Source organism: Hyperoodon ampullatus (assembly GCF_949752795.1).
Source record: "Hyperoodon ampullatus genome assembly, chromosome: 7".
In the NCBI taxonomy this organism is placed as follows: Eukaryota; Metazoa; Chordata; class Mammalia; order Artiodactyla; family Ziphiidae; genus Hyperoodon; species Hyperoodon ampullatus.
The window spans coordinates 29,753,415-29,768,788 of record NC_136920.1 but is presented as its reverse complement, the minus strand read 5'-3'; the positions used below and the strand labels follow the sequence as shown (position 1 = coordinate 29,768,788).

Genomic DNA, 15,374 nt, shown 5'->3' with positions numbered 1-15,374 from the left:
TTACTGTAATCTTGGCCAGTATTGAGACATATCAGGTTCACTTCCAGGAACTTGAACTGGAACTGACACACCAGGGGAAATGAGTCCTAGAAGTGGATGAAAGAAATAGCCATGTAGATATTCCCTTCAAGAGACAGGCATACAGTACGAATGTATAGGTTAAAAAAAAAATCTCTAGTACTTTCTAACATTTAACTGAATCTAAAAAGGAAAAAACTTTTCAAGTCCTATAAACAAAAGTAGCACCTTCAGAAACCAGAAAGCATGTTTACATACATCTACTGAATCCCAAAGCCCCCCATGCTCCCCCCACCAAAAAAACAACTCCATTTGTTTGTATGTTTGGAACTTGAGCAACAAAACCATCCTGGAAAACCAGAGTGGTACTTCTTCAGTTGCAATGAAAGGCATAGAGGAACTAGGAGGGAAGTGAGAAGTCTTCCAATAAACTCAGGGGGCCTTCACTGTTAAACTTTGGCTAATATAATAATTTCTCCTTAGAAAAGTTACATTTTCAGGCCTTGTCTTCATATACAGCTTCTGCAATCAAATTCAGGAAAAACAACTTCTTTTTTTGTCAGTATGGCATCAAGTTACTAACTAGCTTGACTGAATTCCCCTTTTAATCAGTCTTCCCCAAGGAAGCAAGCAACAGAGAGTTAAATACACCATCACACAAGGCCAGGAGGTTCTTTTTAGGTAAACTTTGAGTGAAGGGAGATCACCTGGCAAAAGAAGCTGCAAAGGCCACCTCTGTGCAGCCTGCGGAGAGCAGTGGCTCACCTGTGGAAGTGGTGCCCGAGGTGCCCATTGGCTGACTGTTCATGTGTGTCTGCATATGTGGGGGGGTGTAGGTGTCATAACTCCGCCCGTTCACCGAAGGGCTGGTGGGCAGCATGCAGGAGTACGCAGAGGTCTGGCTGGGGACTGGGGGCTGGGAGGAGAAAGGCGAACTTCTGGTTACTGAGAGACACTTTGCATAGCCACACCCCCAGCTCCCTCCCCCCAACCCCAGGAACTCTGCCAACAAGTCTGATCCCCGCAAGTAAAGCGCCTGAATTCCACGTGGTAACACTAAGATCGGGCTTCCAACCAGTCCTTCCGTTGTCCACTGCTGGAGTAAAGTTGCCTATACACCAGCGCAGGCTCAGAGGCCATGGCTCATGGGCCCAGCCGCTCCGCGGCATGTGGGATCTTCCCGGACCGGGGCATGAACCCGTGTCCCCTGCATCGGCAGGCAGACTCTCAACCACTGCGCCACCAGGGAAGCCCACACCAAACTTTTTGAAGTACCAAAAATTCAGACCATTCATTGTCCAGCTAGACGGTTGGCACTATCCATAACATTAATAGGATTTTTGTCCATTTTCATCTTGGACCTCTGCTGGCACCTTTAGAGAAACTATAACATGAGGACTTCCATAAAGACACACCCCCTCTCTTGCAAATTCATCCATTTGGGAATCCAGCGACACCTCCACGCCTCAAACCCTGTATCTCAAGCTGTGAGGCAGAGGACAGTGGCAGGAACTCTCTGTAAAGTTTGGTTTAGGGACCTTGAAAGCCTTTCATGGTTGGACTTATGGATTTAAAGATTGTTGAAGAGGCAGATCAGTGATGATCTCAGGTTAAAGTAGTCAGAAGTGTCAGTAAATACCTAGCCCCATCCGGAGAATTAGCTGTGACCTTCTTATAGACACCAAAACTGAGATTAGGTTTTACCCACAAAATTGTGCTGCTACCGTCGAAGTGTTTAGAATCATGGTATTGACAAGATAAACCTTTATCCTGACTAAATAAATATACAAGGCTGAGACAAAACACCTCATGAGCTCTCATGGGGCTATGCTGGGGCAGCAGGCTTGAGATGAATTAATAGAAGCATATTGTCAGGAACGGGGGAGATGATAGTACTGCTCTGATCTGCAAACTATAGAAATGTTTAACATTCCAAGATCCACGTCCTCAGAGAGGGTGATACATTAGAGAAGGTTCGGAGGAGGACACCCAGCCTTTGTAAAATGGTTGAAGATTTTGGTCAACAGGATAAACTGATGGACAGACAGGCCAGCCCTCACTCCCCTCCAAAATTCAAAGAGTAATTTTCTCTGAATAGTAGAATTGTTGATATTTTAATTTTCTTTATGCTTTACAAAAAAAAAAAAATATATATATATATATATATGGTTTGAATTATAAGTTGTATAATTTTTAAAAGTCAGCATTTGAAATAAATTGACCCACACCAGTCTAAGTGGAAACAACTCTAACAGAATAGCAGCATCTATTTAATTGTTTCTAAATGTTTTCTCATATACACATTTTTTTATCTTCATAGAAACCTAGATGTTGCTACAATTTACAAAACTGAACAAGACTCGGTGGCCTTATTAAACTCTGAGGATGACTGCTAACATCGGGTTCAAAGAGGCAAGCAGGCCTTCAGGGCCCTGCCAGAATTTCAGCTTGCATTTGCTTCTAATTCCCAAAATGACTTCCTCCAGGCAACTTTGACTTCTAGAAAATTCCAAGGCAGTCATAGCAACCACAACTAATGGGCTGTTAATCCCTTAATTTACATTAGTTGCTCTATGGCCAATAATATCCAGATGCAATAAAAATAGATGTGTGAATAATTCCTCTGAAATTGCTTATCTAGCTGCTCCTGTATCAGTCTAAAGACTGGGAGACACTTATTTTGGTGTGATTTGGGTTAGAAATCCAGCAGAAGATGTTCAGTGGAGAATAAACGATATGTGCAACCCCAAATTTGTTTCCATCAGGGGCTCATGCTGGCCAATCTCACACTATCTGGCATCTCTAATTGCTGCACAAATAGGACAGGAGTCCTGGGGAAGTCACTGCAGAAGGCCCACCAGAAGACCAATTATTTTTCCCCATCAAGAATCCCTCTAGTTCCAAAGTTCTAGTACACCCCACCTGCCTTAGACAACTTCCATCATAAAGGGTTAACCTAGTACAGGGCCCAGCACACGTAGGGGCTGATAAATATCTGGGACGGAATTGAGAGTAGGAGCAGGTTGTTACCCCAAGTGAATAGCATCCGCCTTTCCAGGCAGCTGGGAATGCCACAACCCCATCACATCATTCACAGCAAAGACACACTAAATTTCTAGCAAATGCCTTCTATTCCTTTTTTTATTCTAAGATACAGAAAGAAAACTAGCTCTCCTCTATGTTAAGTATATCACACTATGCAAATATGAATCCCAATCCTGGTCCTTTTTTTCATCCTCACTAGTTTATCAGAAACATCCTAAATAACAACCACAGTGCACATAAGGACTATACACTTATTAATATGAACACATGAATAGAAACCCAGGTGTTATATATACTAACCTCTTACTATCTAATAATTTGCCAACATTATTTTCATTTCTCGTACAAGTTTCTGGTCCCCAAAACATGCCCCATTCTCACCCAACATTATCAAACCAACATTCCCTATGAGCAAAAATTAACTTGATGGCACATCAGGTTTTTATTTTATTAAAGGCATGAATCAATCAATCAACTAAAAGACTCGATTGACTGTTTTCATCTCAGACTTGACTGATCAAGCCAATCACTATATTGAGAAAGGCTCCCAAGGGTACACATAGGGCCAGTGAGGTCTGCAGGCCCCAACCCATTCCTCACTTCTTCTCCCAGGGACCCATTAAGCAGGTAGCCGCCAGCCTCACTTACTTGCATAGGCAGGTTATTTGCCATGGTGAAGCTTGGCATGGGCGGCAAAGCACTGTATGTGTTTGTGAGGGCTGTGTCTGTTCGGCCCAACATGGAGCCAGACGTGAAGGAGGAAACTGCAGGGAGAAGACACAACAGACAGTCATTGTGAGAGTCAGAGCCAAGGGCAAACAGGTTGAAACACATTTGTTAGTAGTATTAATATTTCAAATTACCAGGCGTGGTGGGTTGTGGGATTGGTTGGTAGACACTGGTGCTGAAACTACTGCTGATTGGAATATGACTAGGTGTGTTGCTGGCCTGTCTTCTCTGATTCCTCAGCTTTTCTTCTCTTCTCCATTTGGCCCTTCGATTAGAAAACCAGACCTGGAAATCAGATGGAACAGGTTAGCCCTGAGCCTGCTCCCAGCTCCACCCCATCCCAGACACGTCCACTGTCCTCCTCCCCCAGCCCCGAGAGGCATCCACTGTCCTCCTCCCCCCAGGCCCGAGAGCCGAGTGGCACAAAGCATTTAGCAAACTGAATCTGTTACTGTTTATACAAACAAATGGTATTCCTTAGAAGCACCTGTGTCTCTAGAAAAGGCAAATGGTATGAATCACAAAACATGAACACACGGTCCCTGGGTACCTGTATTCTTGCTTCAGGTAGATCTATTTTGGCCGCTAGTCTTTCTCGGGCAAACACATCTGGATAATGGGTTCTCTCAAACTCTGAAAGAGTAAGTTGCATTTTTCTGTGTTGTGCCAGAACTATACAAAATGTGTCAACCAAACCCTGGATCAATCTGGTTTCCACCTCCCGACTTCTATCACCTCCAACCAATTCCCTTTAAAATGCTACGACTATTAGATTGATTGTACTTGGAAGAACTATCCCATCAGAACCAAGTTCTATTCTCTTTGAAATGACATTCATTCTTCTGTGGCCTGAATTAGCCAAATCATCATTGTTTCTTCATGAGAAGTCAGACTTTTCATCTGTGAATCACTGGTACATGAAAAGAAGAAAGAAAACACACACACACACACTGAAAAGATGCCCAGGAAAAGCAAAAAAAAAAGGACAGAAAGAAAAAAGAAATCTTTTCAGGCCTCTGTGCAAGGGCCTTGGCTAAATTTAGCTCTTTGTACTGAAGATGTGGCATTTACTTTGATTTACTGCTTCTCTACTTTGAAAAACTCCATCACCTTTCTCCAGGGCCTCAATTTGCTCTTGGGTAAAGGATGTTCTATTTCTTTGCAGCTTCCGCTTCAGCTGAAGTCGCATTTGGGCCTCATCTGAATCTTCTCCATTGGAGCTGATGGAGTTGGTATTCTCTCCCCCTCCTTCCTGTTGCTGGCAGCCATCTGGAACAAAAAGAATAGGACAGTAAGAGAGATTTGGAATAACCTGCAGTCTCCAAAAGGGGCGTCATATACAGCCATAAACTCCAAAAGCAGTCTCATCTGAAAGTCTCACCAAAACATTCCCAAGGTAACTGTCAGCCTTCTTTTAATAAAAGACATTAGTGACACATGTTACCTGACCACCATTTTCTTTCTGTTTTTATCAAGATGAGACTGCATAATTTAGATACTTTGGGAATGGCATTTCTTTGAATGACAAAACAAGTGCTGAAGTTTCCAATTAAAATGATCTTTTATAACTAATCTTGACCCTCCAAATGCCTCGCCCAGTTCCCTTTCCTTAGAGAATTTATTTACCTATGGCTGTGTTGGGAAAATAGAAGAGTGATGTTCAAGATTTCAGCTGATCTATAATCAGTAATTCCTATCTAATCAATTAGATGTTGATAGGTTTGTAGAAAATGCTATTAAGAAACCAAACCAAGCTTGTAATCTTTAAAAAAATATTTATCTAGTTTTTATTTGAATTCTGCACAGTCAATTTCATTTTAAAGGTTGTGAATTTAGAAGTGCTCGCATTGTTCTGCAGTTTTATTCAACTATTGTATGAGTGCGCTTTGCCTTGACACCTATTACGAGCACAGCTGTAATTATATCATCACCAAGAACAGGCTATAATTGCTGAAAATGGAATTTTATATTTAGATAAAAGGACTGTCCATTCTTTGTAATGTGTTGCACCAGAGAAAAGTAAGATTCCTTTTAAATTTTTAACGTGTAATTTTAAAAAAGAAATAGTAGAGAGTTCACTAACTAGCTAAACATGCTATGCTGCAGCTGAATCCTTGGCATATCATTTAAGTGGTACATTTTTAATTAGGGCATTTCCACCACTTTTAATGTAATTTCTATCATTAAACAGGGGAAAGTTTTATTGTTTTCCTTTGCTGCTTGGAGGGCAAGATGTGCACGTAGGCTAGCTGTCTCCTCGTGCGCCTTGCTGGAGAAGCCACGGCCTGGCAAGGGAAGGACTCAGCCTTGGCTGGGCCTCCAGGGCCACTGCCTGCTGGCTGGGTCCTTGGTCTTGGGTCCTGAGGCCCCCAAGGGATACCACAGGGGCAGGCACCCCCATCCTAGAAACTTGGCCCATGGGGGGAGGGGCCTCTAGGGGCGCCTTGGTGGGAATAGACTTGGCCAGGAATATCATTTATAACCAGGAGACAATAGGCAGTGCCTTCAAAGAGTTCAGGGAATTGTGACAGGATCTAGTGGGATCTTTTCAGGAACTTTGAAATGTTTTAAAACCCCAACTTTCTCCCCCATTTAAACAGGCGGATTCATCAGTACTGGCCACCATATGGGCCCTTGGAGATCTATTGAGATGACCACCAACACTTGAATAGGAAGGGGCTGCTTTTCAGCGCCGCACAATGCCCCGCGAGTAAGGGAAACTATTAAACTCCTGGGGCAGGAGCGTTGGCAAACTTTCGTGGGCAGAATTTTGAGGCCACAATGAGTGCGGACAACAAAAGGATTCTCTTGAGGCGTGCAGCGGGCCACATTGTGTTACAAGAAGCCCAGTCAACAGACTTTTCAGTGAAGTGTGTTAACCCCTCTGCTCTGCTATCATTAATCACTGTCCCAAGAGCAGGCGCCTCCATGCTATTTAGGGCGCTTAGCTGGGGGTTGGAGGGTGGATGGGAGGCCAGGGCAGGGGGTGGGGGGGATGCAGGGCCAGTGGATGAGGTCCGGGGCGCGGGGGGAAGTGAGCCGGGGAGGCAGGGAGGATGGAGACCACGGCGGAGGGAGACAGGAGAGGAGGGGGCGGAGGCCTGGTGGAGGGGTTTGGGGGAGTAGGAGAGAGGAGGGGCCTGGAAAGGTGGAGGAGGAAAGAGGGCTCCAAAGAGACAGAGGCCAGAAACGTATAAGAAGGACAGAAAAGAGTGCTGAGAGGAAAAAGAGACAAGAGGGTCGAAGGAGACGGGGAGAGAAAGAGAAAAAGGGAGATACGGGAGAGAGAGACTATTAGTAAATGGGCCGTGGCTCTGCTTTGGGTCGTCTTGCGCTACATCAGAAAGCTGGGGGGTCGGGGAGGGCTGCTTAGCTGAGGGAGAGCCGCTCACTCACGTGTGCCGGCACCAGTGTCTGTGCTAATTTACTGCCCCGAGTTTCCGGGTGACTTTTCAAAGTGTTTTTCAGGGAATGAAATGAAGAGCCCCTTTTATTTTCGGATTCGGTCAATGAGGAAGACTTTAGAAATAGACTTTTTGGGCCAACTAGAAAGGCCATCAGTTATTGCTTTGCGAAAGCACAAACAAAAACCTGCGATCATCAGAGGTTTAGGGAAGGGAGCGCTGAGAACACAATCCCATCTCGCGGGGGTGGTCACTCACGCCTTCTAGGAGGCCCCACCCCAGTCCTTTTTCTGGCACATTCGATCTCGCCAAACAAAGCTACCCGGGTCTGCCTAAGAAGACCCCCGCAGATAGCATTCTCTGCTCCCGTTTGCTTCGCTGACGTTTTCCTAATTTTAAAACATGGACATTTGAGCACGCTCTCCCTCTCCCTTTCTTCCTTCCTTCCCCCGCCACCCCCCGCACACACACTCTCTCTCCCTCTCTCTCCCTCTCTCTCTCTCTCAGCAACGGAGGCACAGCGCTGACTTGAACTGACACTTAAGGGGAGGAAAGTCAACGAGGATGAGGAGAGCTCGATTTTAAACCTCTTTGAGGGGGAAAAAAAAAAAAACCAGCCGTGGAATTAGAGGCAGTTCAGGAGAAACCCGTGGCTGCAGGATCCCTCCAAGACCCCGAAGAGCGAGCGTGCCCCATTGAAAGTTTGTTTGCTCCTTTAAAAATAGCAACTGTTCGCAGCCAGGCAGTGCCAGAGAGGTCACTCTTAGACTGGGTGCCCCCCTTTTTTTCTTTAGTGGATTTACCTTCCACTCTTAAAGCTTTTAGCAAAATAGAACTGGAAGTTGGATCTCGAATTCCCCACATGATAAACCTAAGTGGCAGACAATTAAGATATCTTCTTTAAAAGGCGCCCCCTCCGAGCGCAAAGAAGGGGCCTTCAATGGGCGCCGTCCACCTTCCAGCCTAATCCGCGAGAAGGCGAGTGAAAGCGCCTCCCATTATCCCAGCCCCAGGACCATCTGACGCTCGGGATAGGATTTGTTTCCTGGAAGAAGGAGAGGAGAGAAAGAAAAAAAAAAAAAAAAAAAAAGACGCTGGGAAATAAAATCATTCCTTAGTTTCTTAGTGTCTTAATCAGTGATGCGGAAAACAAGCAAGAAAAGATAGCAACCCGGTTGCGGCACCTTTTCAGCTCTGGAGCGCGGATCAAAACATTGTAGCATCTGTTGAAAAAGAGACTGACTAAATCCTATAGAGGGCCTGGGTATTACGGGGCTGGTGGCGGGGGTGGGCGGGCGGGAGGAGATAAGAAAAAGTGTCTCTGTGATCCCTAAAACCACCAAAGCGCTGGAGAATCGGGGCTGGATAGAGTTGTCTCTTGTTGTTGTCAGCCCAAGTCGGCACAATTTTATTCACCGCCGCATGGCGTTGATCAGATGGAAACCAGATTTGTCTCCCTCTGAGACCTAACCTCGCCTTATGCTTTCGGAGTAATGGGCTCTTTAAAACCGTAAACCGGCTTCCTGGGCCGGCAAAGGGGGCGAGGGAGGGAGGGGGGCCTTCTTAGCGCCAAGAAAACCGAGGATTCCCGGCACGTCAGCCGCGGCCGCCGGCGCCCAGTGGTCCCCACGCCCGGGACTCTGCGCTCGCCTGGCGCGACCGTCCTCCCCACTGGGTGGGGACCAGGCACTGGCGTGGGTTTTCTGTGGAGTAAAGGGGGAACTGGCAGTCGGTGAGCCAGAAGGCTCTGGCAACTCGGCGCCTGAAAGTTCAAAGCTCCTGAACTAGCGCCACCTCCCGCCCCAACGGTCACCACCAGGTCCTTGCGGTTAGGCTCTCGCTTCCCGCCCTCACGCTCCCCGCGACGAAAGGCCTCCCCAGTCGGGCGCCGCCTCTGGTGGCAGCAGAGGGGCGGGCGAAGCTGCTGCCCTCGGCTTCGGTCCGGTCCGGGCTCCGGGGAGGAGGAGGGGGTGTCCTTGTTCCAGGCCCTGAACAAACGTGAGCCCTCGCGCCCAGCACCTCCCAGGCCCGGCCACTGTGTCCCACGCCCGGCCACTGTGTCCCACGCCCTCCCCGAGACCTCTCGCACCCGCCGGCCAGACTCGGCGGGGTGGGGTCACCGGGACCGCAGATTGCGGGGGACCGGGGCAGGCAACGGGAGCGCGTCACTGGGTGTGCGCACGTGGGAAGCCTACAGTTTCAAGGGTCAGGTGAGGGTATGGTGGTCACTCCCTCGTCCTCACCAGAAGCCGGAGGGGGCCGGGGCCTGCGGTCAGGGCGGAGGCAGCGCCTCCTCGGGTGCAGCCTCGCACCCCGGGAGGCCGCGGTTCGGCCCGATCCGGCCAGGGAGCGGGCGGGCGGGTCGCCCAGGAGAGCCGGGGCCCTGCGCGTCGGGAGGCCTCGGCCGGCCGAGCGGCCGCGCTGGGAAACACCGAGCCAGCGCTTTGCTCCCTATCTTCCCAGTGTCCGTCCTATATTGTTTTCTGCTCTTAAAACTGACATGTCTAATTGGCAATTGGTGCCGAATCGTGTCCAGAGGTCTCTTGTGGAACATTTCTACAGCTGTCTCCTTCAACTAGACGCTTATTCATGTCGCCTTAATGAGAAACAAAACGTTCTCTAATGAGCAATTACAGAGCGACAGGATTGTTCCCATAACAAATTCTTGCGAGTGACAGAAGCATCCTTTGTACCAGATATTTCGCATACTGTTACCGATTTTCCCTTCTCTAGCCCGGCTCGGTGGAGGCGCGGGGCGCCCAGAGCGGGTCCGAGAGCGCACGGATGCAAGGGCAGCCCAGTCAGCTTCCCCTCGCCGCCTCCCAGGCCGGGAGCCCCCAGGCTTCGTCGTGCTCCGGGGAGTGAAACGCCACGTCCCATTATCCCGCATATTATCTCCTTGTCACGAGGACAACAAATACCGATTAATCTTCGGAGTAAACTGTTTCCTATTCTTGACCAAGCTACCTCCGGTGTGCGTAGGGGAGGGGGAGAGCCAACAGACCAGACCCCACCCCCATCTGCTCCTCTTCCTCCGTGGCTTCTCACAGATCCAAGGACGGTCCAGATCCTATCTTTCCTCCCAGCCCCAGAGTCGCTCCCGGCACACCAAAGTCCGGTTCACAGTGTCCTCACCCCACCCTTCTAAGCAGTCGCCACCCACAAAGAGTGAGAACTGGGGGCCCAAGGGGTGGAAGGGGTCAGAGCAGAGAGGGTAGGGTTGTTTAGTTGGGAAAGCCACCACTTCCAATGCCCCATCCTCAACTTGGCCCTGCATCTCACTGCTCACCCTCTCATACACACCCTACTCCTAGTCACATAATTTGTCAATTACGGCAAGAAGCAAAACGATACAATTATGTTTATCTTGCAGTCTGTCAGTGTGTTAACTTGTCACACTTCTACAGCAAGGGGGCTCTCCGTGCATTTTAATGGCACATTTGAATAGGGCACCACGCAGCTAGCTCATACACACACGCACATACTCCTGCCCATATAACACACACTCGAGCGCACATGCACACACACACACACACACCAGCCACATTCATACTACCTAACACACACAACCCTCGAATTCCCAGGCCAACCAGGTAGTTCAACAAACACCACCTAGATACAGCGCAAGTCGATATGTCCCAAGCCTTTGAAGAGTTTCTCCACTACATTCTCTAAGCACAGAAGCCCGGAGAGGGAAAAAGTTGGAGAAGAGGATGGGCAAGGGGCTGCTTATATGGAGAATTTGAGGATGGGTGTTTGGGTTTTTACCTTGAGTAGGTTGCCCTGGCACCGATGTCCCCGGATACCAACCCGGGCGGGTGCCCCAGCTTCCGGTCTGCCCGTTCAACATCCTTAGTTTATCATACATGCCGTCTGCACCCATCTGTTGCTTTTCGCTAGCCAGGTTGCGAAGAACTCTGTTTATTGATGACACCTGCAAATCAAATCAAGATCAAACCAAATGGTAGAGTCTCCTGAAGACACAGCTGCCCTAAGTCCCCATCTCAGCGCTCCCACCGCTTAAAGAATGACCCTTAATACATTAAAAAAAAAAAAAATTCCCAGCCATCCTAGGACAGTGGGTGGATTTGCAGAGACATCGTGGAAAGAATGCCAGCCATCACTTTGGGCATGGAAACTCAGTTGTGTAGAGAGTTGGAAGACTAGGCAGGGGTCCTTCACTGTTGCGCAGTGTCTCTGGTGACCTAACTCACATGGCTGCTTTTTTGTTGTTAAAGACTTCCCCCCCAAAATATTGAGACTTGGCCTAGAGCTTTCTTTCACTTTTATTTGTTTTATATTAGGGCAGAAATGGATGTTTGATGCCTGAAAGAAGGTTCAAACAGGTAGATGTGGCGGAAGCTCGAATCTGGTTTTCATTTGCATTTTCCTTCTAGATTCCAGTGCCTTTCTCCAGGTGCCTCCGCTCTCTACTTTGCCACATGCAAGTGAGGTACATAACCCCCCACACTTGACTTCCATTTTCCAGAAGGTCAAAAAAAAGGTCAGAGTGCTCCTCTCAAGACCCCCAGGTATAGAGGAGATAAATGTGGAGCACGGAGGAGAGAAAGAGAGAAAGACACTGGCAGGGAGAAGAGCAGGGGGAGGTCAAGAAAGTGATGGTAAAGAGGGAAGAGTGTGGAGCTTAGGGCAGGGAGAGGGAATGTTCTCAGTGAACTTACACTTGGTATGTTATCGTTGGTACAGACCCCCTCGGACAGTAATCTGTCTCGGATTTCCCAAGCAAAGATGGACGGGCACTCCCGCTTATACTGGGCTATTTTGCTTACAACTTCTGGAGTCGCTACTCTCGGTTTACTACCACCGATTGCCCTGGGTCTGATGGAGCCAGTCTCGTAATACCTGCCCAGAATTTTACTCACACATCCGTTGGACACCTGCATAGGGGAAGTGGACAGAAAACCACATTATTAATAATTTCAAGACAAAAATAAAATTGTTTAAGTATGCATTAAACAATGACAAGCTTACGTTTTGATTGTCCAGCACTTGGACTTTTGCATCTGCATGGGTCTATAACACAAAAATATACCTTCAATGGTATGAGAACTTACTGTAGAGAGCTTTTTTCTTAAAATTACATTTGTAGCCCTAAAAACTACAAATAGGATGATACTTTCAAACAGTTTGAACTAAAAAAAAACCTAATTTAAAAGTTTTAAAAACTGTTTTTGTAAATAAATGCTGCTTGAAGATGCATCAAAACGAAGTCAGATTGTTTTGTGCTGACCTTGCTTAAAGCGGTGTTATGTTGTAATGAGTGAAGGGGAAATATAAACTGAATTTTTAGTTATTTTTCCTTTAAAAATATGCCCAATTGAGTAAATGTGAGTTAGGGAGGGAGGTAAATAGCATTCGTCTTTGAAAATCAATATATATTTTTTTCATAAATATGAAGAAATCAAACAAGTATCTCAAACTCCGAGGTAAGCATGGGATGAGGGAGAAGGGAATGAGATTATGTGGATTTATATAACTCCTTTTATTACAGTTCATAAACTGTTACCACAATGAATGTTTTTGCCAAATGAAAAAAGAAAGGTTTTGTTTTTTTTTTAAATTCACACCCAATTTTTTTCTTAAGCAGATGAATTGTCTTATGTGACTGACCCAGGTTGGAAGAGATCGGGAAGGATGGTGGAAGGAAAGGGGAAAGCAGAAGGCAGGGGAGTGGGGTGGGGACTGGAGTGGGGGTGAGGGTAGGTGGGTCCATAATTAGCAGCCTTTACAGTAAGAAATGGAGAGAGGGCGTTGAGAGTGGAGGGCCGCGGGGGGCGCGGCGAGTGGGGCGGCGCCGGGAGGATCACCTGCAGAATTCGGGAAATGTCGCACGGCCGGGCCCCGCTGTGAGCTAGCTCTACGATCTTCTGCCGGGTGGAGTCCGGCAGTGGCCGCCCGTTGACAAAGACACCACCGAGCTGATTCACTCCGCTGTGACCTGAGGAAAGGGAGAGGAGAGCAGAGCAGAGCGGAGAGGAGAGGAGAGGAAGAAGAGTAAAGAGAAAGAGGAGGAAGGAGGAGGAGGAGGAAGAAGAGAAGGAGGAAGAGGGGAAGAGGGAGAAAGAGATGAAGAAGAAGAAGAAGAAGGAAGAAAGAAAAGACAACCACAATGCATCCTCAGCTCCCTGCCAACCCTGGCCAACCTCAGCGATCAGGTCCCTGCTATCGATCAGAAATGACAACAGGACCTCGCAGCCATTCCTGGCATCGGGCAGCCCAGCCCAAACACAGCCGAGCTCCTGCCCACCAGACTGCAGAAGCACCATGCAGACACACACCTCACGACCGCCTTCCCTCCAGCAGAGCCCCCAGCCCACCGCTGCCCTCCACAAACACCCCAGCCGGTCTCTGAACCCGCAAGGTGCAAATCATCAGCTCAAAAGATATCCTCCCAAAGATCCCCTCTGAGTGTCAAGAAAAACCACGAGTCCTACAGAACCCACACTGAATCTCCAAGGTCTCTGCATTGTTAGAACTGTGATAGCAAATCCTATAGCTCTCCAGTGCTCCCTCAGACACTAGAGTCCAGAAACGTTTGTTGTCACACTCCAAACTCTGGTGAAGGCAACACACAAGCACCGGGATTTAAAAAAAAAAAAAAATAGGAGAAGAAAAGGGGAGGGAGTAGAGAAGAGCCAGAACAGCAAATCCGTGGCTAGTGAATCACAACCGGGGTTTCAGCACCTCCACTCACTGAAGGCTTCCTCCAGCCTCAGAGCCCCAGATCGGCTCCAACCACAGAGTAGTCTGGCTGCTGCAGTGGGGCGGAGATCTGGGAGTCTGTTCGCACCGGCCACAGCTCCGCTTTACTTCCGCTGCTCAACTCGGCCCTCCCCGCCGCCAAGGACAGATATTAGCAAACATCAAAAAGTGAAAAGAAAAGGAAAAGACCACACCACAGTGTCCCCCATCCCTCCTTTATCTGGTTATCTCACAACCTCACCCCATTGTCTCATCATAGGGAATAGGGAGTTAGCACCTCTGTAGCCCCTCCCCAGAAACCACAGGCACACAAATAAAGCCAATTGCCAATTCCCACTTCCTTAAAAATCTCCAACCTGCAGCCCCGACTCTAGAGAGCAGCCCTTCCAGGAGAAGATGTGGCTCCCCGCTCAGCTCTCCTCTCCTCTCTTCTCCTTGGAGCCTCTGATAAATTGACTCCAGAAAGCTGAGCTTCTTAGCAATAAATAAGCTCCAAATATAGAAGAGGGGGGAAAATATGATGAGCCTCTCTGACATTTGTCTTTAAAATAAAACTAGCTGCACGTCAAGTTTGAGCTTAATTTCTGGAAATAGGCGGAAGTCGCTCCGGATCATGCATGGAAGGCTAATTGAAAAGATCAGTCGGGGCGCTTGTGGCAGCCTTGTCACTTTGTGACAGTGCTCCGCTCCGGGAAATTGCATCGTCACGACAAACGGGACCGTGATAAAACGACCCTTTCCGTCCCTATTTGTAGATCACTCAGACGAGATTGAACTGCACTCGTTTTCCCTTCGAGGGGAGCCGCTTTTTCAGGGTAGCCGAAGGCTTGGGGCGGGAGGGGGCCCTCACTGAGGGGGGTGCTGGAGCCTCAACTCGATGAGAAGTGACAGGCGTTTGGGGTATCTAGGCTCCGGCCGGGCCCAGCGTGAGCAGGGACATCGCGGGGACACCGCTTCTCCAACAGAGCAAGCCCTAGATCGCGCTTCCGTTTTCTCCTAAGTTCCCTTTATTGCCTTCCTTTGCCTCGAAAGAGCTTCTACTGCTCCAGATACGGAGCCTCCCCTTTGGGCAAAGGGAGCCTTCCCGGAAAAAGAAAGGCTGTCCCAGAGAAAGATCGAGAAAGACTTTCTAAACTTCACGCGCTCCCTGAGCAGTTCCCAATCTAGGAATGCCAAGGCGTGTGAGGCCGCCTAAGCCTAGACCTCCCTCCTTCTCCCCGCATTGCAAAAAACAACCTGCCCGCCACCTCCGCAGCGACCGCCGGCGGGTGCTCGCCCAGGGCCAGGTCGCCTCTGCCAGCATCGAAATGGCAGCGAGGAAGCGCGGCTATAAGCTCCCCTTCAGAGGTTAAGCCTCAATCATTGTGTCCCTTCCCTAGGGACGGCTGGCGCTCTCGCCCAGTGGCGATGATTATGCGCCTAGAATTCGACCGCGAAGCATCTAATAGGAAAACA

At 48.4% G+C, this 15,374-nt stretch overlaps 1 protein-coding gene across 2 annotated transcripts; it reads right to left on the bottom strand.

The window, feature by feature from the left end:
• PAX6 (paired box 6) lies at positions 1-14,456 on the bottom strand (the record flags this gene model as incomplete). Of its 2 annotated transcripts, XM_079708762.1 has the most annotated exons (11): positions 1-86; positions 784-934; positions 3,712-3,827; positions 3,927-4,077; positions 4,343-4,425; positions 4,903-5,061; positions 10,965-11,130; positions 11,879-12,094; positions 12,189-12,230; positions 13,025-13,155; positions 14,276-14,456. In XM_079708762.1, 11 exons carry the CDS (start codon positions 14,454-14,456, stop codon positions 1-3), a joined length of 1,482 nt encoding a protein of 493 aa, XP_079564888.1. The 2 variants fall into 2 exon arrangements, with proteins under 2 accessions (XP_079564888.1, XP_079564889.1); XM_079708763.1 differs by lacking the exons at positions 12,189-12,230; positions 14,276-14,456 and having other exon boundaries at positions 12,080-12,094; positions 13,025-13,147.
• Positions 14,457-15,374: the final 918 nt, after the last annotated feature.